This window comes from Etheostoma spectabile, chromosome 19 (assembly GCF_008692095.1).
Source record: "Etheostoma spectabile isolate EspeVRDwgs_2016 chromosome 19, UIUC_Espe_1.0, whole genome shotgun sequence".
NCBI lineage: Eukaryota > Metazoa > Chordata > Actinopteri > Perciformes > Percidae > Etheostoma > Etheostoma spectabile.
The window spans coordinates 7,558,605-7,585,192 of record NC_045751.1 but is presented as its reverse complement, the minus strand read 5'-3'; the positions used below and the strand labels follow the sequence as shown (position 1 = coordinate 7,585,192).

The 26,588-nt window shown below is 40.0% G+C and overlaps 1 protein-coding gene and 2 long non-coding RNA genes across 3 annotated transcripts in view; 2 read left to right on the top strand and 1 right to left on the bottom strand.

The window, feature by feature from the left end:
- Positions 1-23,232, bottom strand: part of LOC116707462 (ras-related protein Rab-26-like) — a 50,321-nt gene extending 27,089 nt beyond the window's left edge. Inside the window, 4 exon segments of the mRNA XM_032544805.1 lie at positions 234-300; positions 1,760-1,801; positions 20,738-20,848; positions 22,701-23,232. Coding sequence (XP_032400696.1) covers positions 234-300; positions 1,760-1,801; positions 20,738-20,848; positions 22,701-22,883 — 403 coding nt within the window. The 5' untranslated portion in view covers positions 22,884-23,232.
- LOC116707463 (uncharacterized) lies at positions 7,914-25,914 on the top strand. The gene is made up of 3 exons (XR_004336517.1): positions 7,914-7,988; positions 18,401-18,415; positions 25,904-25,914. It is a non-coding gene; the product is annotated as an uncharacterized LOC116707463 (long non-coding RNA).
- On the top strand, positions 14,235-14,789 carry LOC116707464 (uncharacterized). The gene is made up of 2 exons (XR_004336518.1): positions 14,235-14,396; positions 14,694-14,789. It is a non-coding gene; the product is annotated as an uncharacterized LOC116707464 (long non-coding RNA).
- Positions 25,915-26,588: the final 674 nt, after the last annotated feature.

Here is a 26,588-nt window from a genome sequence, read left to right as displayed (position 1 = left end):
TGTATGCGTATTAGAGCTTCTTCTCCACCTGCCACAATATGTGATCTACACTCCATTCATCAGGTGGTATGCCAAAATGTAACACTAAAACTGCACTCTAATGAGGCCATAATCTGCAAGAACACTGGTTGTATGTCAAGTATCTGAACAACAAATAGAAACTGCTTTTTAACTCAGAAATAAATCCTCTGTTGTACAACAATCTCAAAAGCGTATACAGGTGTGTGTCTCACCATGGGCGTCACGGTAGTAGGCATGAGTGACACTACGGAAACGCTCCTGTCCAGCTGTGTCCCAGATCTGCAGAGGATAAGAGAGGAAGATAATCACTGAATAGAGAACAACGTTTCTATCTTTTTAATAAGTCCTCTGTTTGCTCAGCCATCCCACAGGTGCTATTGTGAAATCATTCAATATACTCCTGTGAGACTGGATAACTATGGAATATGGAAATGAGATGTGTATGGTCGTATGAATTCAGCACTGAAAAGGATCTATACTTCAAGCTGCACTCATTTATTTATTTTGGCCACCAAGTGCAGTGCAGCAAGCTGTAAAGACAACGGTGACATGTTATCACCATATATGTCTTAGCAAATGGTTACCTATGCAACATTACCATTAATTAGGAGTTATGTTTACTTCCAGCTGATTAATGTAAGTCCAATATTTTTTTGCCATTAAGTGCTAAGCAATTTAAGAATCCATTGTATAACAAATACTGATTCATAAAGATTTAAAGTTCCCATTCCTAATATGTAGCTGAGTCATAATATCATGCTGTCAGCTGTGTTTAGTTCCATTTGTCCCAATGTCCAACCTCAGTGGAATAGGGCTAATTAATTTCCTCTTTTTTCTATCAGGCAGCACTGTCTCTCATCACAATTTGGCACCAATGGAAATTACAGTTTCTTCTCTTCCTAGAGCAGATGATGTGTTGATGTTTTTTTTTATTTTTTTTATTTTTTTCAGGATTTTTTCTGGACCCTCTCACTTCCTCTTTTTTCTTGTCTCTGAGATGCATCAGCTTTGCTGCTGATTCTGCCTCCTAATCCCCCCCCTCTGGCGCAACACCCCCCCAAGGATCCACGTGACGGTAATGACGAATGGCAATTACTGGAGAAACTAGGAAAAATAACTCTCCCTCTCTCTGTTCATAGGCTACAGGGTGCGCTACAAATGGACGTTGAGCCAATTAACCTCAAATAAATATATTACAGAGCAAAGGCCAACTCCACCAGCCTCCAACCACTCCTAATTAAGATCATTAGGGATGATTCACATGATTACTTCCTCTGTGAGAAATATCAAACATACAACAATGCTGAGTTTTTAGTAGGTGTAGTGAAATAGTGAATGAAGTGTGGAGTAGGGAATAAAACTCAAAGCCTGATAGAAAGTATTTATGGAGATGGATAAACCCTAATTATCTTTTACAGGCTTTTGGTATCAACATCATTGATTTCTTCACAAAACGAGGCCTCAGACAGATCTTTACTTCATCTTGTGCGATTAGGCAAATGCATAAGCTAGCTAAAGTGAATAACAGGCACTGCTAAAGCTAAAATGGGTATTATCTTGGAGACGTACTGTAGGTGTAGGAAAACAGGATCAGGAAACATGATCTGACAGGAGGCTAAAATGCCAGGGGTTAGAACCTGATTGTTATTTAGTTTACAGATTTCTCTTGATGCTGCTCTTATAGAAATTGTGCAGAAACAAGGGTTTGACGATTGTAGGGATAAATTTAGGTTCTTACCTGAAGCTTCACCTTGACTCCATCAATGTTCAGGACTTTATTCTGGAAATGAAAGCAAGGAATCATAAGTGACAGTGACTAAATTTAAACATATTTTCCAACTAGCAACAACTTCTGCAGTGCTAGAGGAGACAACCTCAGATGTGAGTGCGTCAGTTTGTGGTCCAACACCTGGCTGAACTGTCTCTTCCTCTCATCTAGCAGCCACACTCTCTTCTTTCCATCAATATTGCATGTCTCCCCCTCTCTTTAGCCCCTTTTGATAAAGTCTTGCCTCTTTCCTTCAGAGGATTAAACCCCTCTGCTCTCCTTGCCTCCTTCCGTCTCCTCATTTTAGGGTGACATTCCACTGCTCTCGGCTTCGATCTGCTGCACCACACAGCAGAGTGAAGCTCAGCCAAATGGACGTGCAGTTTCACAGGTCAGAGGGTGACAATCTGGAGAGCTAGATGCACAAAGGTTAAACAACCTGCCATCACATTCAATGTAAATCATGCCAGGGGTTGGTTAAAAATAACTTGACTAACTGTATAGAAGAGCTGCTCTTTAACGCAGACAAAAAAATGTGCCTTATGCATTGGGCTCATTCAATGCATAAGGCACATTTTATACATTCCCATTTTTCCGTGACCTAGTGACTGCAGTAGAAAATAGGAGGTCAAGATGTTCTTCTGTGAGCCCCCCCCAACGCGCACGCGCACGCACACACACACACACACACACAACACACACACACACACACACACCACACACACACACACCACACACACACACACACACACACACACACACACACACCACACACACACACACACACACACACACACACACACACACACACACCACACACACACACACACACACACACACACACACACACACCACACACACACACACACACACACACACACACACACACACACCATAATCCCCTATTAGTTGTTCCTAAGAGCTGCTGCTGACCTTTTAATTTCCCGATCTCTGAGGAGATACAGCAGATATTCAACCCCGACAAGATGCTGTTAAACTGCCAGCGGAGCACTTAGAAATAGATACTTTTTTTGTTGATGTGTTCGGTTGATTTACCCTTCTGAGCGTCGCAAAGGAGGAATTTCATACATATTGCAAGTCGAGCTGTAGTTTGTAAGTGTAATCTAATAGAAATCTGAGTCTCAAAAGACTACATCTCTGTTGTTGTTGTCACTAAAAACAACCCACAATGTGCTTAGAGGCTTCATAAATATTTAGTGACCAAGTAAAAGAGGCTCATGATAGCACCGTGGGGTGGTGAGGATTTTGGGGTGGTTAGTCGGGCTTGATTGCAGTGATAATTATGTTGGATTTGCTAAGAGGAATTACTTCAAATCAGTCAGAACAGGGCATAATAAGACAGATGTAATGAGCACTAATGGGATGATAAAAAAAGTATTTGAGCAGCTTATACAGTATGACTTCTGTGGTAAAAATAAGGTATTAAGGTATTGTAGATTACTTACTGCCAATCCCACTTCATTGTCACCACTTTACTCTGAAAACTTCAACAAGCTTAAACATCTTACAGACATCTGACAAAGCTCAGCTCTGTGTAGTTACAATTTACAGAGGGATGGCTGAGAAGCTTGCACCACTTTTAGGTCAACTTCATTTCCTGAGCCAAACGGCAAATACCCTCCAAACAGATCCCATCTTCAAATTCTAACTGCTCTACACACTAGGTGTTAGCCATTTAATCCCTCCCCAAAAAAGGTACATAAGTGAGGTACAAAATGACTAACAGCACATCACAGGGATCATAAATTACAAATGCACGAGGAGCTTTCAGAGGGGCCCGTGAAGTGTGAGCCAATAAAAGATTAATGGCAGCAGCATGAGGCAAAGAACAGGAACATGATGGCAACAGAAAGGTTGTGTATGACACAAATGAACTGCACTGATAAATATAATGAGAAAAAAAACTATGGAGCTGTTCCTCAATGTATTTTCTTTTGTTATGAAAGCTCATTGGTGCATTAGAATGCCTGGCCCCAACGCGCACATCAGAAATCATAGCAATGGGTAAACAGGTTAAGAACTGAGGGCAGGGTTAGGGTATGAGTATTCCAACAGACAGATGCACACATCAAACATATTCAACCCCTTCAACGTCCCTGCCTACAGAAAGGCACTCATTTAACTGTTGCTTGCTCTAGGGGAAACTACTAGATCTGATGGGTCCTTGTTTCTTCTGGAGTGTGGTCAATTGAATAGATAAATTGAAAACAAGATGGGAATCTCTATTTTTTGCTAATCTTGATTCATACCTGATGAATGAAGAAATATCTCCACAGTGCTGCAAATCCAAATTTCTGTCATTGCACAGTATATATTATCATATTGCCCAAACCTTATTCACACCAGTTAAAAAGCATGACTAATCCTCTGTATCTTCTTTTTTCTTACACACTATCTTTTGTAGCAGCAATCTTCCGCCCGGATTCAGATCTTAATTAGCCTTCTACTCACCATCAAGTTGACATATATTTTTATGTCAGGAAATTAATTAATTATTGTTAAAATTATTATTTGGAGCCTAACAGTGTGCAATATTCCTTTGTGCTCTGCAAGGAAATGGAATAAGGCCAAAAGATCCTCTCAAATACCGTACTTACCAGAGAGGCAATAGTTAGTCACAGTAGCTTACAGCCTGCATTCCTGAAGCTTATGCCACAGTGTGAGAATCGAAATCTAATTCGAAAGGCTGATTACAGACATTTCCTTTTCTATATTGGTAGTTTGTCTAAATCTCTTCTTCTCCTCTCCTCTCCGTTTCTGGTGAGTGTGAGCGTGAGTGGTGGTGGCGGAGGTGCAAGTGGGCGCAGAGTTTTCAAACTGTTATTGTCCCCGTTTTTTGGATTTTCCGACTCTTCGATCCGTCGTTTTGTGGATGATCAGTTAAGTTTCTTAAACTTTTTTTGTGGAGTGTCTGCTAAGGAATCGGGTTTCTAGGTCAAGTGTCTTTTTCAGGAGGAATGTCCTCCTCTGGGATGCCACCTCCGACTCTTCAGCAGGATGTGAGGTTAGTCCCCCCAGAGAGTAAGGTTGCGGTGAAGGAAGTTCTGTTAGCGGTTGGTGAAGAGGTAGGCTATGACGATCTATCTTTTACATTCATAATTAACAAAGCAGTGGTGGTGTTTATGAAGGATGAGCAGCTTGTTCATCAGCTGATGAACAGCTGAAACAGTTTTGTGCAAGTTGAACTAATAACTGATAACAGGATGAACTAATAACAGGTTTCCCCGTTATCACTTCCCTCAATGCAAATCACTGTATCCATTGTTGCACCGTTTATATCCAACGGGGTGTTGGAGAAGGAGATTCAGAGGTTCTGACAGTTTGCCAGTGGGTTTAAAACCGGGACTTTAGGATATAAAGATCCCAAACCGTGGCATGTACAGTCTTTGAGGTGGCAGGTGTTCGTGTTCCCGAACTTGCCCTTAGAGACAATGGAGGTGTCATTGTAAGTGAAACATGGCTCTGGACTTAGTCAAGTAAGCTCTGGAGAGTTGAAATGTTTTGAGTGTGAAGGTGTGGGACACGTAAAACCCCATCTGCGATGGCTTGCAGCCCGGGTTGGCTGATGGCGAGCTTGGTAGCCGGGTCTAATGCAGCTGGAGAAGCTGCATTTGGGGGGGGGGGGTTGGGGGGTGAGACGGAACCTCATGGTGCATGGTATTTGTTTTTCTCTTTTTTGTTTAGGTTGTTTTTCTGTCCATTGTATACAGTGTCACTGTCTACGTTCTGAAATTGGTCTAATAAAGGGACTTTGAGACCTCTCTTTTCTTTTCTCCTCTCCTCTCCTCACAGCTTTGTCAGCACTTTCAAACCACAAGACCCTCTTTTACAAATACTTTCAATTAAGATGCCTGGGGTATTCTCCTGGAAAACAAGACAGCCCAATAAATCACATTATACAAGACCCACACATAATGCAACCTATAGATGCTATGGGAGTCATTTATTGTCAGGCTATATTTGCTGACTTTAGCTCATGAGGTAGCAATGATTTCAACTTGTGATAACGTCTTGTATGTTCAATTTGTTGGAAAGACGGGAAAACATCTAAATAAATTCATACAGTTACATTTAATATAATACATATTAATGTCATGTTTTTAGTTGTATTGAACTTTTATTTATTTGGATTAAAACATGTTTGCACACTAAAACAGTGCTCCTGTTCCTCAATGGATTTTAAAATAGAGGCTATATGATATTATCATACCAGTATAATTTAATGTTGATTGAATTCCCAGAATTCTGTGAGGCTACAGGGCTAAGAATAATAATAATGAAAAAGCAAAGTCTGTTTCCCCAAAACACTTTAAAAGTAAATTTCATTAGGGGGGCACTGATGGGGTCTGGGCAGTGAGAAAGGGTTCAATCGTTTAAACACAGTTTGGAAACCATTAACTACGATTCCTTAGAGAAACGTCTCCACGTTATACATTACAACCCAATGTGTTCGGTGTATATATAGTCTGTTTAATTTGAGCAAATGTATTGAATACATTGATCTTAATATAACACACATAAAGGAAAACTGTTACGGTTGGTGTGGGGAATTAATGGATTTGTCAGGTTCAAGGAGGTTAGGATGCCAGTGCAGGAAGGCGAGGAGAATGCAGCAGTTAGAAAAAATACAAATTGAATGCAAACAAAAAGAGTTTCACAAAACAAGTAAGCAGCAGGTAAGAAAATCCAGAGACAAGGGAAACATGGCAGCAAAGAAAAGAAGGGAGCCCTAACACAAAAGAACTCTACAACAATCTGACAAAGGACAAGGGGAACACCAAGGGCGTTTCTCAATATGTGTTCTTCTATGGACTTGTGTCCTTGTGTCCTTGTGAAACGTCATGTTTGGTGGCCAAAGTACTGACCCAATACACAAGTTAGCATTTCGCCAAGAACAGTTAAAATCCCCGGATGTGATCTCAACACGCCCATTTTACCGAGGATACATCGGATGGTGACTTGTGTGAACTTGGCCGGGCAGGTATCCCAGCATTCAATTCGGGTGTAAAGCGCTTATGGTTTCCGGTACACATATTTTCACAATTTACGTCTATTATTAAATCAATAATTCATTTTTAAGATGTTTTAAGGCGAGAAATCAGCGGTGTAGATTTTGAATATAGGCAGTTCAACGAAAATTGATGGTGAATTAAAAAAGCCTTCGGAGTTTGAAAGCTCCGCAAACCCCGGCGGGCGTAGCAAGCTCGCCAGCCGGGAATGACTCTCGCGAGCCGGTCAGTCAGTCAGCTCACAGACCCCTCTGGCCCCACGTCTAGACAGACCCCTCTGGCCCCACATTTAGACAGACCACTGCAGCAAAGCCAGGTCCACAATTGTAAGATATTTTAAACAATTTTTTCCGCTGTCATATATATATCTGTCCTCCTCATCCTGGCTCTCCTCCCTCGCAGGATCCTCTTCTGCCTCTCGGTAACGTATACAGATGGCAGTGACTAACTTTACCCAGTCCATCTATAATTTTAATGCCTATTTTAACGTTTCTTTTCTGCTTTCAATTAAAATTGAATCCCGAACAAAGTTACAAGGATTTTTTCCCCGCCGTTGTGTCGGTATTTATATAGTTATTGGCCCGTGATACTTAATAGCACTTTAATTGAAAACCTGGAAGACTAAACAACAAAACAACAAGGCGGTGTGAAGGGTGACCGTCCTTGCTTTATTATGAATACACACATCAAAGCTAACTATAAAGTGGCAAGCGCCCTCTTTGCTGGGGGTGTTGCGCAATAACAGGAAGAACGCTTCGTCTCAAAACTGTCAACAGCGTTTTGTGTTCTTCTGAACTTGCGAGTTCAGTCTTCCAGGTACAGCTAGCAAGTACGGTCTCCCCAAGAACACAAGTCCGTTCTTTGCTTACTTGGTATTGAGAAACGCCCCAAGACTAAATTCAAAGGGTAACGAGGTAACAAGAGGCAGGTGACACAATGGCTGGGAAACAGGTGGAAAACATCAGACAATCACAAGGGCGGGAAAACTAAGGCAGGAATTCAAACTTAACAAGACGGCACAGAAAACAAGAATATCATAATAAAACAGGAAACAGATGAAAATATATTATGTTTAAAGGTGGTCTCGCAGATGTTTGCTGTATGTGAACAAATTTTGTAGCCTAAAACACGCATGACATCGCTTAGAACACCTTTAATAATGATTTTTAGTATTGACTACTAATGAAAACTTGGTTTGTCTACTGCTTTGACTTAATGCTCTGTGTTTTACCTTGTGTAAAAACAATTTAAGGCAACGGGTTTACACGCAAATGGTGAAGTGAAGTCTGCTAAGTTGGGATAACTGTAACAGCCAGAACCTTTTTGTTACTGAATTTCTCACTTGGGTGACCTGGTGAAGTTTAAAAAAAATAAATAGACAAACTAAAAGAGCACACAACGACAACTGCAAACACACAGACTTCGTCATTCATTTCTGTGAGACCACAGCACTGGTAGAGCCGGAAGGCTGCCGAAGAGGGCTTAAACCAAACAAAAACTTGGGACTGGCAAAAATTGCTTCTAGATTTTTTTTAAATTGCAAAGACATCTGGCATCAAATTGATTGATTAATATGCACACAAAAATACAATCCAGGTAGACCTGGATTATATTTTCATAGCGTGTACATTGTAGAATTGTTTTTGTTTACCTGGCTAACTTTCCAGATTTATTCTCCAAGGAGCAGAACACTTTCAAATCCAAATCAAATATTGTCCTCAGATGGCACACAAAAGCCACTGAATGCACAGACCGTATAAACTACTGAATTGTCGAAATCTTTATTTACTTCATATACCCTGTTAGCCTTCTCATCTCCTTATTCTTAACTCTGTTGAACAACATCCATCTATCCTTGCTCTATCTTTCATTAGCTTCGTCCAGCGATGCTCCCATAATCCAACCAGTCACTTCCCACCTCTTTCATGCCACCGTAAAATATTCATGGTGCACCCCAAGGCTCACCTCTCTAAGTTCCAGTGACATTAGGGCAGCAGGTGGCAAAGCTGCTTTTTATTAATAACAAACATCTCCCAAGGCAGTAGTAAACCCCCATGCAATTATACACACACACACACACACACACACACACACACACACACACACTTTTTTTAAAGTGATTTACTTATTTATTCCCCAAAAGAACCAAGCACGGCTGACTTTTGCGATCCAAATGTTCTTCAAAACTTTCCATTTGCAGTGTGTAGCTTGCTAGCTCAAAGAATGTTGTTGTTTTCCAAAGAGAATGGAGTAAGACAATGATGACACATTGTAGCTGCCTAACTGCAGTTGATCCAGACTAAGGTCACATATAAAGTACACATATGTATAGTGTTTTTATGGGTCCATAAATGCCTCTGGCTCATAGCTTATACTTACTTACAATTCATTTTTCAAGCAAAAAAACAACAACATTACTGCCACTTGATGGCATGATGAAGCTTGGCACTTTAATTGCACCCACTCAGAGAAGGCAGACTGGCAGGCGGGAGAAAGTGGATAATAGATGAATCAGTCAGGCATTGCACTCAGTACCAACTATAACTATATAAAACGGAAGTCACATGATCGGCTGGACAGAGATGGCGGCTTAAGGTGTAGCTCCTGGCCCAAATTTGTCAAATAGTTGTTTTATATGGTTCCTACTTCAATATTTTACCACTTTGAGCTTGTTAGAGTTACTTGAAGCAGAATGTCAACTAAGAACAAATCCCAACGCAGCGATCCAGACGCCATTGCAGAGGCATTGCTGGAGAAACAGAAAAGCTACCTCAAACCACGCTTTTCTCAGATTCAACAGATGGCCCTCGACAACAACAATAAGCTAAGCCTTGGCTCAATCAGATCGGATGTAAATAACTTAAATACCACAGTGGAAAGCAATGCAAGTATTCTTAACAGCCACGGCCACACTTGCCGGGAGCTGGAGGTGAAGCTAGCAGACATGGAGGACAGAAACCGGAGATGCAACATCCGCATCGTCGGGCTGAAAGAGGGGTTAGAAGGTGCTAATCCAGTGTCTTTCCCGCTCACTGCCTAAGGCGAACCTACAGGTTGTGCGGAAATCTCCGCTCGTCTTTCAAGGCGGTAAAAAAATCGCTTCCCCCGGGATTATAGCAACATACGGTCAAGCGAACCATGGATTCAGCACAAGTCAAGGGTCTGTTTTTTTTTCCTGCTTTATCTGGCAACACTGAAGATCAGAGACAGTGCCCATTACAGAGCATTCACCTCCGCTGGGGATGCTGAGGACTATGTGAACCTGGCTGCGCCCCGTCCTCCTCCTGCTGTTGCAGCGGGGAGCGACAACGCTTTGGATTCTGTCACGAAGGGCGCCGTGGAGGAGGATCTGGACTAAAACAACTGCCTGATGAAGATGGATCATTGGTTTGTCTTGTTCTCTTAATGCGTCCAGAGTTTTGTCACACTGTTGTTTTATATGATTACAGAGACGGCGTTTCTGAATGCTATGTCAACCTAGCTTTATATAGTCTACCCTCCATAGGTTAGCTGGGACACTGCTAGGCTAGAGTTTCCTTTACAAGGTGTTTTTTTGTTTGTTTCTTGTTTCTGTTGACGGAAAATGGGTTTATTCTGATGTTAATTTAGTGTGGAACTGTGGGCTTGTGTTCCATTTTTGCTGCCCCTTATCCAATCTTGATCATAGAACAAATTTGAATGTTAGACTCTCTGGCTATGTTTCCCCCCCTTCTCTTCCTTCTATATCAATGTCTCGTCTGTTGTGTTTTCCATGTTTTGTTGACGGACTTAGCTTTGCATGCATTATTGTTAGGATTTAACAGCAGTCGCAATATCCACATGTACTTTCACTTAGAACGCAGCTTTTTTGATAATGGGTGATCTTTTATATTTAGTTTGGAATTGTGGTGGACTGAATGCTCTCCTAAATGAGCCAGCACTCTGGGCTTAGTAAAAAAAGAGAAATGTTGACATTGCATTATTACAGGAGACTGATTTACTGCAGGTGGACGCAGTAAATCTATTGGCCATTTAGCCAATAGATTCTATCATAGAATTGCATCCTCATCAGCAAGCTTAAAAACAAAAGGCATGGCCATTGTTGTCAAACGGAATCTCCTTACACACCTAATGTTTTGGATGGCAGTTTCTATGATACGCTCACCAATCAAATGCTGGAGATAACGGACTGTTCTTTTATTGTTGGTGCAGATTTCAATGCTGTGTGGGACCTAAATATTGATCGGTCGAATGCGAAGGTCACTAGTGACCAGGCTCAAGTCACAAATTCTCTGAAGTTATTGTCTAGAAGCATGGGGCTTACAAAAATATTACAGTTAGTCCTACCTGTAGGGACTATTTCTTTTTCTCAGGTAGCCATAAATCCTTTTCCAGGATAGATTTTCTTTTTGCATCCCCTCAATTATTTTATTCTATCAATAAAGCGGTGTTACTTCCAATGGCATTATCTTACCATAAAGGGATCCTTTGCGCCACCAACACTGGCCAATTGTCTCAACGTATGGTTAGATGGCGCTTTAATACTTCTTTACTGAAACATGAATCCTATAGCACTCAGTTTATAGCAGAATTCCAGATATTTGCAGAAATTAATGTTGGCTCTGTAGAAGACCCTATTGCAGACCCTGCAATAAAAGGCTTTATTAGGAGCCATACCATACTTTTCTGCTCTAATGTGCGCAAAGCTACGTCACTGGACGTGCAAAACCTTGAAGCTGAGTTCATCAGACATCACTCACTGTTACAAACAAACTTTACAGACAGGATAGCTTTAGAACGATCATTAGTCAAGAAAGACAGTTGGGCCCATCCTTCTTGACATTAACTTCGCTATTGAAAAGGGCGAATTCTCAAGGGTTGTTAACACAGCCTCAATTTCCTTACTCCTGAAAAAGGATAAGGATCCTACAGAGTGTTTTTTTATTTAAAAGCCTCTGAGCCTGCTTAACACTGACATAAAAACCTTTGCAAAGCTCCTAGCCTGCCGTTTGGAGTCCCATATGTCAAAATTATTGAACCTTGACCAAACAGAATTCATTAAAACGAGACTAGCAGCAGACAATGTTAGACGCCTTATCCATATTGTTGATGCAGCAGAGGACAGTAAAACACCAATGTCACTTCTCTCTCTTGACGCAATGAAAGCCTTTGACAAACCTGAGTGGCCATTTTTATGGTCTTAGAGGTGATGGGCTTTGGTAAAACATTCATTGGCATGATTAAAGCTTTGTATTCTAATCCTTCAGCCCGAGTCTTAACCGGACGCACCTCCACCTCTTTATTTTCAGTTTCCTCCCTTCAAGGCTGTCCCTTGAGTCCCGCTTTATTTGTCCTCTCTCTAGAGCTGCTGGCTCAAGCCATTTGGCAATCGATTATGGTGTCACCAATACACATTTGCAATTCACAGCATCACGTCTCATTATTTGCGGATAATGTTTTGGTCTTTTTAGAAAACCCATCTCAGTCTCTCCCTCACCTTCTATCACTATGCGAGGACTATCAGGCTTTAAAACTGGTCAAAATCGATCACATGACCCATCTATCCACACGTGGACCCTTTCTACCTGGATGGGGTGGATTTGGAACCATCCATGGCGCGGGTAAATGGTGCCCCAGAGAAGACTCTGGACACATGGCGGTGCATTGCTGACTCTGAGATCCGGGCTGTAGCCTTGTGCTCTAACCTCTAACTTGCGCAGGTGTTTGGTCTATTGTCTTCTGCCTGTCTGTGTGTGTGTGTCTGTTTCTGAGTGTGTTGTTTTGTCTTCCTCCCTCCCGTTTTTTCTCTGTTTAATTGTTATTTGTAAAAATGTTGTTATATATAAATTTTTGTTGGCCCTGGGACAAGTTCTCATTTCATTGTATTGTTTGTAATTGTCACTGTTTATTTCTTAAATATGTAAAAAAATTAAAAAATAATAATCACACAAAAACTATATAAAACGAATGCATAGAAGATTAAAACAAGTGAAAGACAGATGCATTACGTAAGACAGCCATGTGTTAGGCGATGGGCTGTCAGTGACATGCACAAAGAGATAGAGGAGCGGAAGCTTTCAGAGGAAGAAGATTCAATCAACAAGTCAGAGATTGATTTTCATGATAGGTCTCTTATCATCCTCTCACAAGCCAAAGCTGCCTCTCTCCCTGCTGTTTCATATTCTCTTTTCAGTCCTTGCTCTCTAAAATGTGAATCACAGACAGATACATATGATGGTATCTGCAACTTTTCTTCCTGAGATATTGCGTTCACAACAATGGGACAAACAGGACAAATGGTCAACCCAAAACATAATGCTTCCAGAGGCATAAAAACAGTACTTTAGTAGTGTGTAGTGTCGTCAAGTCTGTATTATAACACTGTATTTTCTAAAGTTAGAACAGTCTGTCACCAATGTCATACTTGTCCCAGTACATCTGTGATGAGCTAAAATCTATATGTTGAATCATTGGAGTCTAACATCAACTGCATATCTTAATTTACATGGAGAGAGTGGAGAGTTTAAAGTCACTCCAAAGTGTCATTAGATGAGGGAGAATATGTGTCTTTCTGTCCTAGCCCCACTGTGGTAATGTATCTAAGCAAACTCACAGCTAAATTAAAATCTCATGTAAATATCCATATACATATGTATACATCTTCCATTAAGGTGATTGGGTTCACCATTATAGCCCGATATATGCCAGAATAATCTGAACACCTGAAGACAATCTTGAACATGGCCTGCATAATAAGAGTATATAATTAATAAATAGATAAATTATCATCATTGGTGATGATTGGTGCAACAAACTGCCCTGGTCAATTCACCAAAGAAAATGAAGATCATTCGATACATATGGAACTACAATGCTTCTGTAGGTGCTGCATCCTTAATGTACAACAATACAAAAAAGTTAATTCAGAGGAAGTGCTCTCTTTGATCCATGTTAATTAGGACGAGGGTGAGCCTGCTTTCTTGCCCAGGGTACCGAGGCTGACGGTCGAAGATTTTACCATCTATTCCTAGTGCCTCTTTCAGGCTGTAATGTCCTGCAGGAGCACATTGCTAAAATGCATCTCCACTTCAAGTTATCTGAAAATCAGACAACTGAAATTGAGTGAAGATCTTGCAATTGCCTGATTCATAGCCCCAACCCCCACATACATACTAATTACACCCAAAAATAACATCAGAGGAAAGTGAAATCTGAATCAACGGTTGCTGTCTTGTTTTGTGTGAAACTCTCCTGCTGTGCTTAAAAAGGGAAACTTGATTTTATATACTTTATCTCTGAGGTGAGAAACTTCTGGTCCAACTTGTGACACACAGAGGTCAGAAGGAGCCTCATGAGCGGAATCCTGGAACATGAGGAGTGGCCTCTCTGGGAAAGCAGACAAAGATACTGATGGCAAGTGTTAATGTGTATTGTGGTCAAATTTCCAGAAACACCATGTTGGGGTATGATGAAAAGGGAAAGCTTAGACAACATTAGATCATTCATAGGTCACAGGTCAGGGGACCAGAATATTTGGCTAGTCTCTAACAACTAAACCTCTTAATGTGTAACTGTTTGTCTATCTACAGATTCAATGAGTCTACGTAGGCAGCTACATAAGAGAATGTTTTGTCTCAGGACTGTCTCCTTTTGGAGGTCGGTGGGCCAGACACACTTAAGCATACTTTCCAGAGAGAGAGATAGGCTGAACTAGGCTTTAGTATCTGTGTTAACGGCGCCTGCAATATCTTTTTCTAAGGTTCATCTAAACGTAACGTCTCCAGCATGAGTTTAAATACACCTTGGAAGACAGGAACTTCATAGAGTTGGGATGGCACTGCACAATAACACATCATGTTTTAACTGTACTGCCTGCTTAATCGTCTCCTCAATAGAGGGTTCATTAAATGCTTCTGTGTAAGTCGTCAAGGTCTCCCAAGACTTCTTCATGTATGTGAAATGAGTTGTGCTGCTCCTGAGTTTTTCCTTAACATGTACTGTATCTTGTTGATTAATGAGAAGGATAAGAAATAAAGGCAGACCACAAATGCCAACATAATAGTGGTGCTAGAAGATCACCAAAGTAGTAAGGATTCATCTTCTGGGTACAATGAATATCTGCAGAAAATGTGATGGCCATCGATAAAGTAGTTGTTGAGATATTTGAGTCTGGACCAAAGTGCTGTACTGACTAACAATGACATACCTCGAGTGATGGCTTTTAACATGGCTAAAAACATCAATCCTTACCCCAGCTTGAATGTGATATGTAAAGCACAGTTGCTCTCAGATTTTGTTTCTACCACCCATTACTCAGTGAACTCAAGCCCATCCACTGTAGATGATGTTGTGCTGCAAGGGAAAATCATTAAGATGTCTTATGTACAATACAAATAAATAGGGTGAGATATGAATTAGTCTGTCAGGTGTGATCAATGTCTCTTAAACCTGTCGGGGATATATTTTATGGACCACTCCTAGAAACAGTGTTCGAAATAAATCATTGGAGAAGGAGGCAGTGTTGTGTTGTCTTATGTGTCCTGGGCTGCAGAGAGTGATCTGTGATAACTGACTTCATCCCCAGAATATAATATTTGTTCATCCTCAGGGTAAAAAATGAGCTTTGACTAAATCATTGGGCACATTTAAATGTAGTGGTGCACATCTCATGCCAAGATGACTTGGCATATTGCACATTTTGTTCAAGCAGGAGCAGGAAAAGGATGATCACTGAGGTCAAGGGTGGTTATGCATCTTAATCACAGAGGCTATCACGTAAATTCTGACAGTCAAGCACTGAAGCTCTAGAATAGAAACCATCAGAGTGTGACACAAATAAACCAAACACAATGCTAACAAGGACTAAAAATAAATAAGAGAGGCTTTTTAATGATAAAGATTTTCTTCAAAACCACCACCTTCAAGCTAAAAAGCTCAAAGTTTGATGATTTATTCTCACAGGCATCATACAAACTTTGTCTTCCAGAGTCAAACAAGTCATGCTTTTAGGGTGCAGAGAGCTGAAATCTGTAGTTGCAAAAAGAGGTCTGTCACTGGGGGCGCAAAAGACATAACTGACAGCTGGGAGCAGCTCCCTTGTCTCTCAGGAGAGGTGAGAAGTGCTGCTCTTTCCCCACACTGCATTTATGTCAACTGAGATTGAAGGATTAGTTCTCCCTGGTGTCATAAGGCAAGGTAGATTGTGAAGATGAAAAGAGAAAAAAAAGGTTGTTTTTCCCGCCACATCGGAAAGGCTTGTTGGAGTGATATTGGTAATTGGCTTCCCTTCTGAGTATCTTTCATTAGTGCTTCTACCCAGTATGTTTTCCTTCCTTCTCTTTTGCTCCCTCCTAATCATCCTGTTTGTCTCTCAAAGAAATTGCTTTTCAAACATTGTTTCAAAATGAAGACATTTTCACCACAGTAATGGAGAAATAATTATCTCTGAAGCTGCAAATGTTGTTTTTCAGTAAATAACATTTGGGAATCATTATGTTTACAGCTAAGAAAAATTCATAAATATTCCTGCCACTCTTTGTAACTGTGGGACATAATTGAAATTTTAAAAAAAAACATGCTTGCCTTCAGGCTACAGCATGAACAAACAAAACAACACATCACACATTATTTTAACAAAATGTCAAATAGAATGCTGGGGAAGAAAGTGGCTGAAAAATGATGGACGTGGGCAATTACATCATGGAAAATTGATATGATTTAAAACCTGATTACATCAGATTAAGATGGTTGCTTGACATGTCAAATTATTGATTATAGATTGGTAGACTCGGTAGCCTTGTACGCTATATGTAGATTTAGTTGTACCTGGGGTTAAGGTTCAGGTTATTAGGTTTCATACACAGTTCATGGCAGAACCCTAGTCTGGAGAATGAGTTCAGCACCATGGACAGTTCCCGCCATAGCCTGTCGTTCTTTGTCCATGAGTTTGACAGAAATGGAAGTGCATTAACCTAAATCACAATAACCATTTGTATATACAGTATAGCTAGGAAAGGTAATGCATTGTAATTTGTATGTATTCCACGTTTTTATCCCACACACTGTAATGTTGCTGTAAATACTCACTTGACCACCAAATGTGTATTAATCTGCGACTGAAAATAGTCCCAAACTGTATGAATCAATGGGTTTGAGCTTGAGTGCTACCGGCAGGGTGGGTGGAGAAGCCGGAAAGTATTGAGCGAATGACTAATGCATTGTGGGTTTTAGTCTTTTCATTGGATTTGTTGACATAACGCAATGCATCTTGATGCATTAATGATTATTGACCCACCAAAGCAATATGTCAACTTTCAGCCAAAACAACTGCCTTTCGATTCCATCCTCCTGTCGGACTAATTGAAAAACAATGAATGACTAAAATGACTGTGTCTAATATCAACACAAAGCTCAGGCCTTAATATAAAAACGTCAAGTTATCACTAGTATTAAGCCGTTTAGTGTTTGTTAGCTCTGCATCCTTAAGATTGGAAAGATTTCACCTCACCTAGTTTAATAGCTTTATACTTTTTTCGAAATCAATTCTAAATTACATTGTTTTTTTCATATTTTAATAAGTTTAATGTATTTAATGTTAAATAAGTAGAAAATGAAATTTCATAACTAGCCATAAGAATAAAGAAATACCAGTCAATGAGTAAATGTGCAGTTTGTTTCTTTGCTGTCTGTCTTCTGTGGTAGAGCAATTAATCTGTTTATCTGTGCCCTGCAGAGCCAGTCCTTAAAACAAAAGACAAGAGAAGACTTCTAATTAGTAATTCTGGGTTAGAGAGCTGCTCTTGATTCAGTTCATAAAGGAGAATACAGCCTGTCTGACCGGGCATGGACTTACAATTGACATAAGGTGATTACTAAATGTGATATAGTGAATAAAGAAATGGACAGGACAATGCTCAGGAGGGTCAAGTAATTTTTTGGCTTGCGTGTCCATGCATGTATCAACTCCATATTTCATCTAAACATTAAACAGCAGGCTGGAGCATAAATATCATGTCAGAGGTTCTTTTCATTCAGCACCCACATGATGCTTTCCACCGACTGCTTAATACCTCCTGATTAAAGCAAAATAAAGAAAAGAAAATCTCCACCACTCGCACAGGCCAAAATCTTTATGAGCCTCACAATCAAGCACAAGACTCTCTTGTCAGTCCCAGTTACCTTGCCGATTGGTTAGCACCTGCATTACCATGGCAACTGATGACCTGGACATGCAGCATCGTTGAATTATCTGGTTCTCTCTGGCAAAAACTTGAATGTGGTGATTTTTACCACTTTTATGCAAATTGGGGATTTCTTTACTACTTAGCAGTTTCTAAGAAAAAGATGAAAAAAAGTTGCATCTTAGTAAAAATGGATCTTAATATATGTAATCATTTTTCATAAATCATTCTCATATGCAACAGTGACGTGGAAGTTCAGGTTCATTATAGTGATAATACCCCACTTTCTCTAGTAAGTTATAATAATAATAGTATAAGCATGGCTTCTATGTTTGATTACTAGCAAGCTATAGAGGTGAAATATCATCCAATTAAGCTGATGTGGTTTATATGTCATGTGCCACAGGGCAATATAGAATCAGTTTGTTTTCCTATTAGTGTTTAGCAGTAATTACAAATTAGAATAAGATTGAGAAACAGAACAAGGTAAGATCTACAAGGACTTATAATTATTGGGTATTGTCTTGTTTTTCACTCTGTCTTTAAATTCATGGGCCTTATATTGATATTTTACAATCAAAAGGAGTTTGTGTTGAACTATATTTCATATTCTGACTCAATGTATTCTAAGCCTAACAAGGCACCAGTGCAGCTATGTAATCCTAAGAACATGCTGAGGCTTAAATGAGATAAGACTACAATAAACAAGAGGGGGAAGAAAACATAGCCTCTTGCTGCAGCTTTGAAGTGGGAACTGGATCAAATCCCCATACGAAGCAAATTGCCGTTCTTTCCCACCAACCAGAAAGGGATCAAAACTGTCTTTTACTAAAAATAACAGTCACTCACTGTCTCCCTGTCTCTCTTTGTGTATCCTCCATGGGAAGACAAACACATAGGACCTTCATATTTTCCTACTCAACTAAGTCAGGTCTCTTAACTTCTCATAACAATCTGTTCATTTGATTTGTGCAGTCACATAGAGGGTACCTTAACATGTATGCATTTGTGAACTGTGCGTTAAGTTTGTTTCTGTTAAGAGTGTGCTTATGATGACTTTTTGGGTTCATTTGGTACTTTTGGGAACATTGGGAATATATGTAAAATAAAAACATAATACAAATATGCCATGAATTCCACAGTTTGACTCAGGAAGGATCCTCATGAGTCATGAAAAACTGAATTCAACAAGAAACCATGCAGAAGAGAATGGGATCATAATAATATTATTGATGTCACCCAGCTCTGTGCAACACTGCAATTAAATAACACGTCAATATGACAAAAGAGCAGACTAAGCACCAAACTTTATGAGTTTTGTACTCCTTCCTCCATTAAATGCAGCGGGCAAATATTAACTGATAAAGGCCTCTGCTTTGCTGAGATAGGCCTAAATGTACATCGGAACCACAGACAGCATTATAAGAGACGTTACATAAGTAAATCAACTGCTCATCCACCCACAAACTCGTCCAAACCACTCACAAGGCTATACAATGGTTGACACACACACACACACACACACACACACACACACAGACACACAGACAGACAGACAGACAGACAGACAGACAGACAGACAGACACACAGACACACAGACACACAGACACACACACACACACACACTAAAGGCTCTAAGGTGGACTTATGTAATGCTGTTAACTTTTAAACAGCATTTTAAAATAAGTTAATAAGTTATCATGATTGGTAGAGGAGTCAAGTTAAACTTACATACAGACTTTCCAATGAGCTCAGAAAGAATGGTAGTGGAAGCAGTTTGAGGCTACAGCAGCCGCTACTAGCATAACACACTAAAATCTCCGACCAATATTTCGGCAGTTAAGTCATATTGTGAATAATGTAGGCACCAGCTTTTGACAAGGAAGATTAATGCATGGCATAAATCTCTGGTTCTGCTGCATCAATTATGATACTTTTATTTTCAAACTGTCCATTTGAGCCTGACCATGTTACAGGAGCACAGTGCTAAATCAGCAATTATCTTGACACCAATCGTACACACTGCGAACACAATAAAATGCAAAAGTATAGTTTTCTGCAGGCCTCTTGAACTAGACCATACTAGATTAAACAATATATCTGAGAAGACAGTTGGTAAATACATAAACCACAATGTACATGCCAATCAGAGTAAAGGCAGTGGACTTAATTAGACCTGTTAGAAAAGACAACGATTGAGAGAAAAAAATGGGCTACTACATGAAATTGCCCAGAAAAAGCCTAGAGATTAAAAGCAGTCGTTCGCAAACATCCAGAGATGTTACTGTAGCTGACGTGACCCTAAGCATGAGGTGACTGAACACCCAGAGGAAAGCAACTGTCTTTTTTTGCTTCCCTGGATCAGAGTGTTGTTTTGACCGGTTACCTGGATCTTTCTTTGGGACACCTGAGTGTGATCATTAGAAATGATGGACACATTCTTTCCCGGCTACCAATGTGGGACCACAAAACTGGCACACGAGAGACACTGTTATCAACCAGGGAGACTAAAAAACTAAAGCATGTCAAACTAATTTAAGAAATCAATATCCTATCTTGTGAGACTTCTAACTCAGGAGATACTCTTAGCTCTGGGGCATATAAAGACACTGAATTTGAAAAAATCCATTACTACGCACATATGGCCCCGTTTTACAAAAGGTATGAACCTGACAGTGAGTTTGCATCTAGCCTATGCGGGGTATTTGTTGGGTTTTGTTTGTTTGTTTGTAGTTTCATTGATTTACAGTAAACTTACCCTAAAGTCAATGCCCACAGTTGAGATGAAGCTGCCAGCCAGGAAAGCTCCGTCTTTAAAACGGACTAGTAGACATGTTTTCCCCACACCAGAGTCTCCAACCAGCATCACCTGCACAAGAACACAAGGGGGAAAAACTCAAACATGAATGACTGGAGGGCTAAACTAAACATCCACTGGTGGATAAAGGTAAATTTCAGACAAAACTGAAATAACTAGCAAAGAAATAAAAAACAGACGTAGGAGCATCAAAAAGAGGGAGCTTTTGCTCCTATGTTTAATTTTATATCAGTGACTGGTTTGCCCTCAGAAATAAAACAGGACATTTGAATCATTCAGCTAAAGTAGTCCTGGTATTTTGGTACCTGGCCAGTGAAGAGGGTGTATGTTAATGTGTGTGTGTGTGTGTGTGTGTGTGTGTGTGTGTGTGTGATTGCTCATTCTGGCCACCAGTGGCATCAATGCATGTGTTGTTGTTCCTTCTTTTTTATATTCCAAGCTGTGATGAAGTAAAAGATTTGATGTAATTACTGTTGCCAGGTAAGCTAAGGGACGTTCATGCTCTAGACCATGGAAATCAAAAGTGCCTCTTGGGTGAACAGAGGAAGCAGAGAGGAGATGAAAGACAGAGTAGGAAGAATGAAGGGATGTAACAGGGTCAGATACAACATGTAGCAAAGGATATTATTGCCTTCTGTTTCCCTATTACAACTTTTTTTATCTCTGTATCTGATTTTCTTCTTTTCTCTCATGCTTTCTCCATGAAATGAGCTTTATGTTTGCAGGATTGTGCAGGAGGAGGTACCTGCTTGGCTCTTCCTACCCTTAGGCTTTTATAAATAAAATGCAATCAATGTCTCAATGCAGAATTGTGATCAGAGGGAGCAATGCTTAAAACATGGCACAATAAAATCAATAAGAGGATAGGTTCATCTCTGCAAAGAACATATATTAAGCTACAGGTAGGATATTTTTGATCTAGCCTTGCAACATTTAACCAAAACATTATAGCTATCTAGAAAGTATTTCAAGGGAATGTTATTGGATTTCTGCCTGAACATGTTGCTGCTACTTGTCAGATCACATAACTAAATGCAATAGCAGTGGGTATGTGGCAGTATCAACAGTATTAACAATTGTTTATTTATTGGCTGCAAGGATGTTATGTAGGCCAACTGTTGAAATGGTAGTCCTAGTCCCCGCTCCCTAAACTAAATAAAAATGGAATAAGAATATCTACAGTTCCCAGTAGCTTGAAAGGAACAATCACTTCAATTGTTCTGCAAAAAGAGTAACACAAAGACATCTTGCAATCACATCAAACTACTGCTTCAAAAACACATAGTAGGTGGCAATAGACCATTGAAGCTATTGAGAGTAGAATCTGTGTGGATCTGTGTTTGTGTTGTGACTGGTGACGAAACAGTTCTCTACTCACATTATGGTTAGGTAAAATCGCTCACTGTAGACTAAATACAAATCCTGTGGTATGTGCTGCAGGGACAAACATGCATTCAATCAGTTGTACAACCATTTATTTGTTGGCTTTTGCAAGGCGTTGTGCACCTTTGCAGGACATCGACCGCCTATTGACGCAGCTGGTATCAGGTACTCGCTGCTGTTTAGTGAATAGAGGTGGTTTTAAAACGAAAGGCAATAAAAGCTAAACAGGAAAACAATACTGGCAAAGAATAAAATAGACCACAAACATACATTTACTATGTGGATTTTTTTCTACATGTAGCCTATTCGTCCTAAAGGTAAACAAAACACAAAAGGTGTCCACTCTGTTAGGCTACTCTTTGCACATTGTATGGTGATCTACATTGTAGGCCTACTGGGTACAAATTTGTATCTCGCTTTTATAATCTCTGTGATATATTTGGGGAGCATTATGGAAACTAAAGCCCACTTTTATTTGAGTTGTAGTTTGTTATCATGTATTTACTGATCAACCTCATACCTTAAAGGCGATGTCATAAAACTCGCTGCTGTTGCTGATGGAGGGTCTGCTGGGATGGACCACGCCGTTCATCTGAACAATGCCCGGGTTCCTCGCAGCTTTCCCGCTCCCTTTCCCGGTGGGGCTGCCCGCAGACGGGCTGCTGGTCGCGGCTTTGCCTTTGGCAGCCTTCTTGCGAGACATTTCTCAAGATTTAAAAACTACCTTTATGAATCCTTAGTCAAAACAAAGAAAACAACGACTGACGACTGAAAAGTTGCTGCAGCGAAGAACTTAAATTAGCAGATGTTTTTTTTCGTTAAACCTGCGCGTTGAATGCATGCTCCTTGACACACCCCTAAAGTAGGACGAAATTGTCCTGAAATGCAAAAAACGCTCTCGCTTCCGTTGTTGTTCAGCCGCTTTTTGCTGCTGACTGCTTGCTCTTTCCTGTGGAACCGCCTCAGCACTGCGCGTTGTAGCGGCAGCAAATAGATGTGTTTGGCAGAAAGGTCCACCTTAACAATCAGGACACAGGGGCGCTGCACTATGCACTGCGCCTGTTAAGAGGACGCCTCGACTTTCATCATCACGTAAAAAACTCACTATAATCATCGCAGACTGTGACCTGTACTGCAGGACTGGCACTGATGATTATGAGGGTATGAATGTTTTATCGCAATCATCTGGTGTATGAAATTATGCCTGTGTGTTCTTAACCTTCAAAATAAGGTGCATAGCCTATAATAGATTTAGCAAGTCAACACAGTTTTTTGTTGTTGTATTGTATTCTGTTAGAGTGACTATGTGAATATGTTAATGTAGGCTATTGTTATTATGGCAATTGTCATATAATAACTACTTTTGCACATATTCATGATTAAACAAAGTATTTACTTTCTTTAATTCATTAATAGCTTTCACTTCATAGATGGTATTATGCATTTATGAGCTACAGCTGGAGGCCAGGACTAATTAGAATAAAGTATACCTTCAATATAATAAGAGGTGCCGTCCATTCACTTAGTAATTGAATGCGGAGCAATAATGATTATCTGTTTCTATTAGCAAGAGCATTATTTATGGAGAAATAAACAACTTGCAGCCACCTGTGGAACTTGCTGGAGATGTGATTTCAATAATACACCACAAGAGGGCGACATAAGGATACAAGATAGGAAGTCGCAGACGATAGAGAGTAGAACAGCAGAGCAAGGATCAAGTTAGTGTCCGTGTTGAGGATCTTTGTCCCCTAAAATATATATATATATATATATATATATATATATATATATATATATATATATATATATATATATATATATATATATATACACACACACACCTAGTTATATGAGATGCACACAATTGTAATTGATTTGATGTACATACAATCGGTCTTTATCAAAAAGCATCGGTATGGGCTACAGCTTCCTCCACCAACAAGCTGGTTGTGATCAGAGCAGTTATTGTCTAAAGATGGTTTGGCCTTTCAGTGACTCTTACCCAGAGACCTTATAATTCACAACATAATTCAAACGTCTCATGGAGGATGTCACTCTTTAGCTTTGTCCACATTGTCTACATTTGCAACAAAGAACAGCAGAATATTCTGGTTAGACCCTGATCCTCTGTGGCCAGTAATACAATGTTGTTGCCCCTCTCTTCTCTGTAATCTAGTTTGTGATGCAATATGGATTTGTGTATGATACAATAGCCTTCTGATCTAATGCCAGGCTGTCCGTGCTTATTAGAATATGTTCAAAGATCATAGCCCAGAGACCTTGTTTGCTCCCCACAACAGGAGACTGATGTAAGCTTGTATTACCTCTGACCTTTAGAATGTGAAGCGTGAATAATATGGAGCTAGAACAGTAACAGTAACCTGTGGTATTGAAAATAAAATTTGGCATTGAAACAACAACTATTGGCACTATAAAATGTTGAACTGATATATAAATGCAAACATCAAGTATTAATCTCACAACCCTCTATTTCACTTTTACATTTGTTTGCATTATGATAGGTTTTTCAATGTCAATCTACATTTTTTCTTGATGTTTAGGTCTTTTTTTTACGCTGTCAAGATTTTTACAACTACAATTACAACTTTCTGTCACTGTTTTGGAGTAGGGAGGAGGGGCTTGAGGGGAGGGACAAAGAGGGCGTGGTAATTTACATAGGCTACAGGCGGGAGACCGCACCTTCACAAGAATCCTCACAGATGTGTTAAAACCGCATATCTGCAATGTCTTCCTCAAGTTCACCTGAAACCTCCAAATCTCAAGTAACTCTGTTTATCTCAGCCATTTTTTCACATAGAAGCAGGCTGGTTTATTGTTAACTTTTAATGTAGGCTTAAACTGTGCTGTTTTGGCAGAGGTTAGCACCTAAGCCTTCTGCCTGTTGAGTGTGAGTGTGTAATTTGCCTAGAAACCTGTCAGTCAGCAGCTATATTTGTGATTGGAGGAGAGTTATGGGGGCGTGGAATTGAGGTTCCGTGCAAGTGTTAGGGCAGGTAGACAGGGCGAAGCTCGTTCTCTTACATCCATGACGGAGCTAATGCGAGACGCAAGCGAGTCAATCCTTGTGCACCAGCAATAACACTGGCCTTAGGAGTCCTAAAGGACAGGAATTACTGTTATTATAAATACAAAATGATAGAAGATAGATTGACATCCCTGGCGGGAGACTTTAGCTACAATTAGCTACAAGTTAGCTGACGTGTGCTAACCATGGATGTATTACTGTAAGAGAACAGCGCTAACCTCTGCCAAAACAACACACCTTGGGCCTGAAATAACATCCTAGGATTGTGAGATTATTAATTTTGATGTTTGTGTTTTATACATTAGTTCAACATTTTTCAGTGCCAATATTTGTTTCAATGCCAAATTTTATTTTCAAGACCATAGGGTAGGCTACTGTCACTGTTGTAGCTCTATAGAATAGTACCAGGCTCAAAGAGGCAGCTCCATTTGCTGTAGGCCTACACAAATTAAACAGATTGAAAGCCATTTCGGAAAAATCCCAGTTAACTAACAACCAAGTTAAAGGCAGTTTCTATGCAGAGGATGATATTTGACAGTTCACCTCTTATGTGGTAAATATTTATTGTGGTAAACTTGTTATGTAAAAAATAAATTGTAAGCCTAATCTAACATCAAAGTACTATTCCTCCTTTATTTTCCAACCGCTAAAAATTGCAGTTTATAGTGTAAAAGAATCTATCCTACATAGACTTGTTGGGAACGTCACATATTTGACCCCCAAGCTCCAAAACTCAGAGTTTCTGAGTTCTGGTTGTAAACACAGACAGCTGGAGCCTCTGGTTTCTGTCTCTAAATCTGCTATCTGTCAGCATTTTTCCACACTCCACCCAACTCAGCGCAGGGTAAGGAGTGGAGTGTCATTGGTTTGAGGGAATACAAACCCCAAAATCCACCAACCCCCCTTGTGCAACTCCCTTCGACAGCTGAGATTTGTTCTACTCCTAAAGCAGCTGTCTACTGTGGCAACAGCTGGGCATTTTGGAGGGAAGAGGCGACTAGGATAGAGAGATTTATTGGAATCCATCACTGTTTTCAGAGAAATTAGCAGCCTTGTCAGGACAAGTTAAATATGCCCAATGCTTGTTTTGTACATTGCAAGGCAATAATGTGTACTTGTTTACCATGCTTGCGTGTGTCTGTGCCAACAAGCATTTATAGCAGCACAAGCACATAAAACCGTCTTTGAATACAGAATACAAACTGTGGAGGCAGTTGAGAAAAATCTAATCAAGCAAATTTACTTTATTCTTTACTTAGGCTAACAAGGCACTGATCAAATTATAGCTTTTTTTTCATAGTGCCATACAGTGTAAATCAATTTTGTGATTCAGCTGTGAAGAATGCATCACATCACATC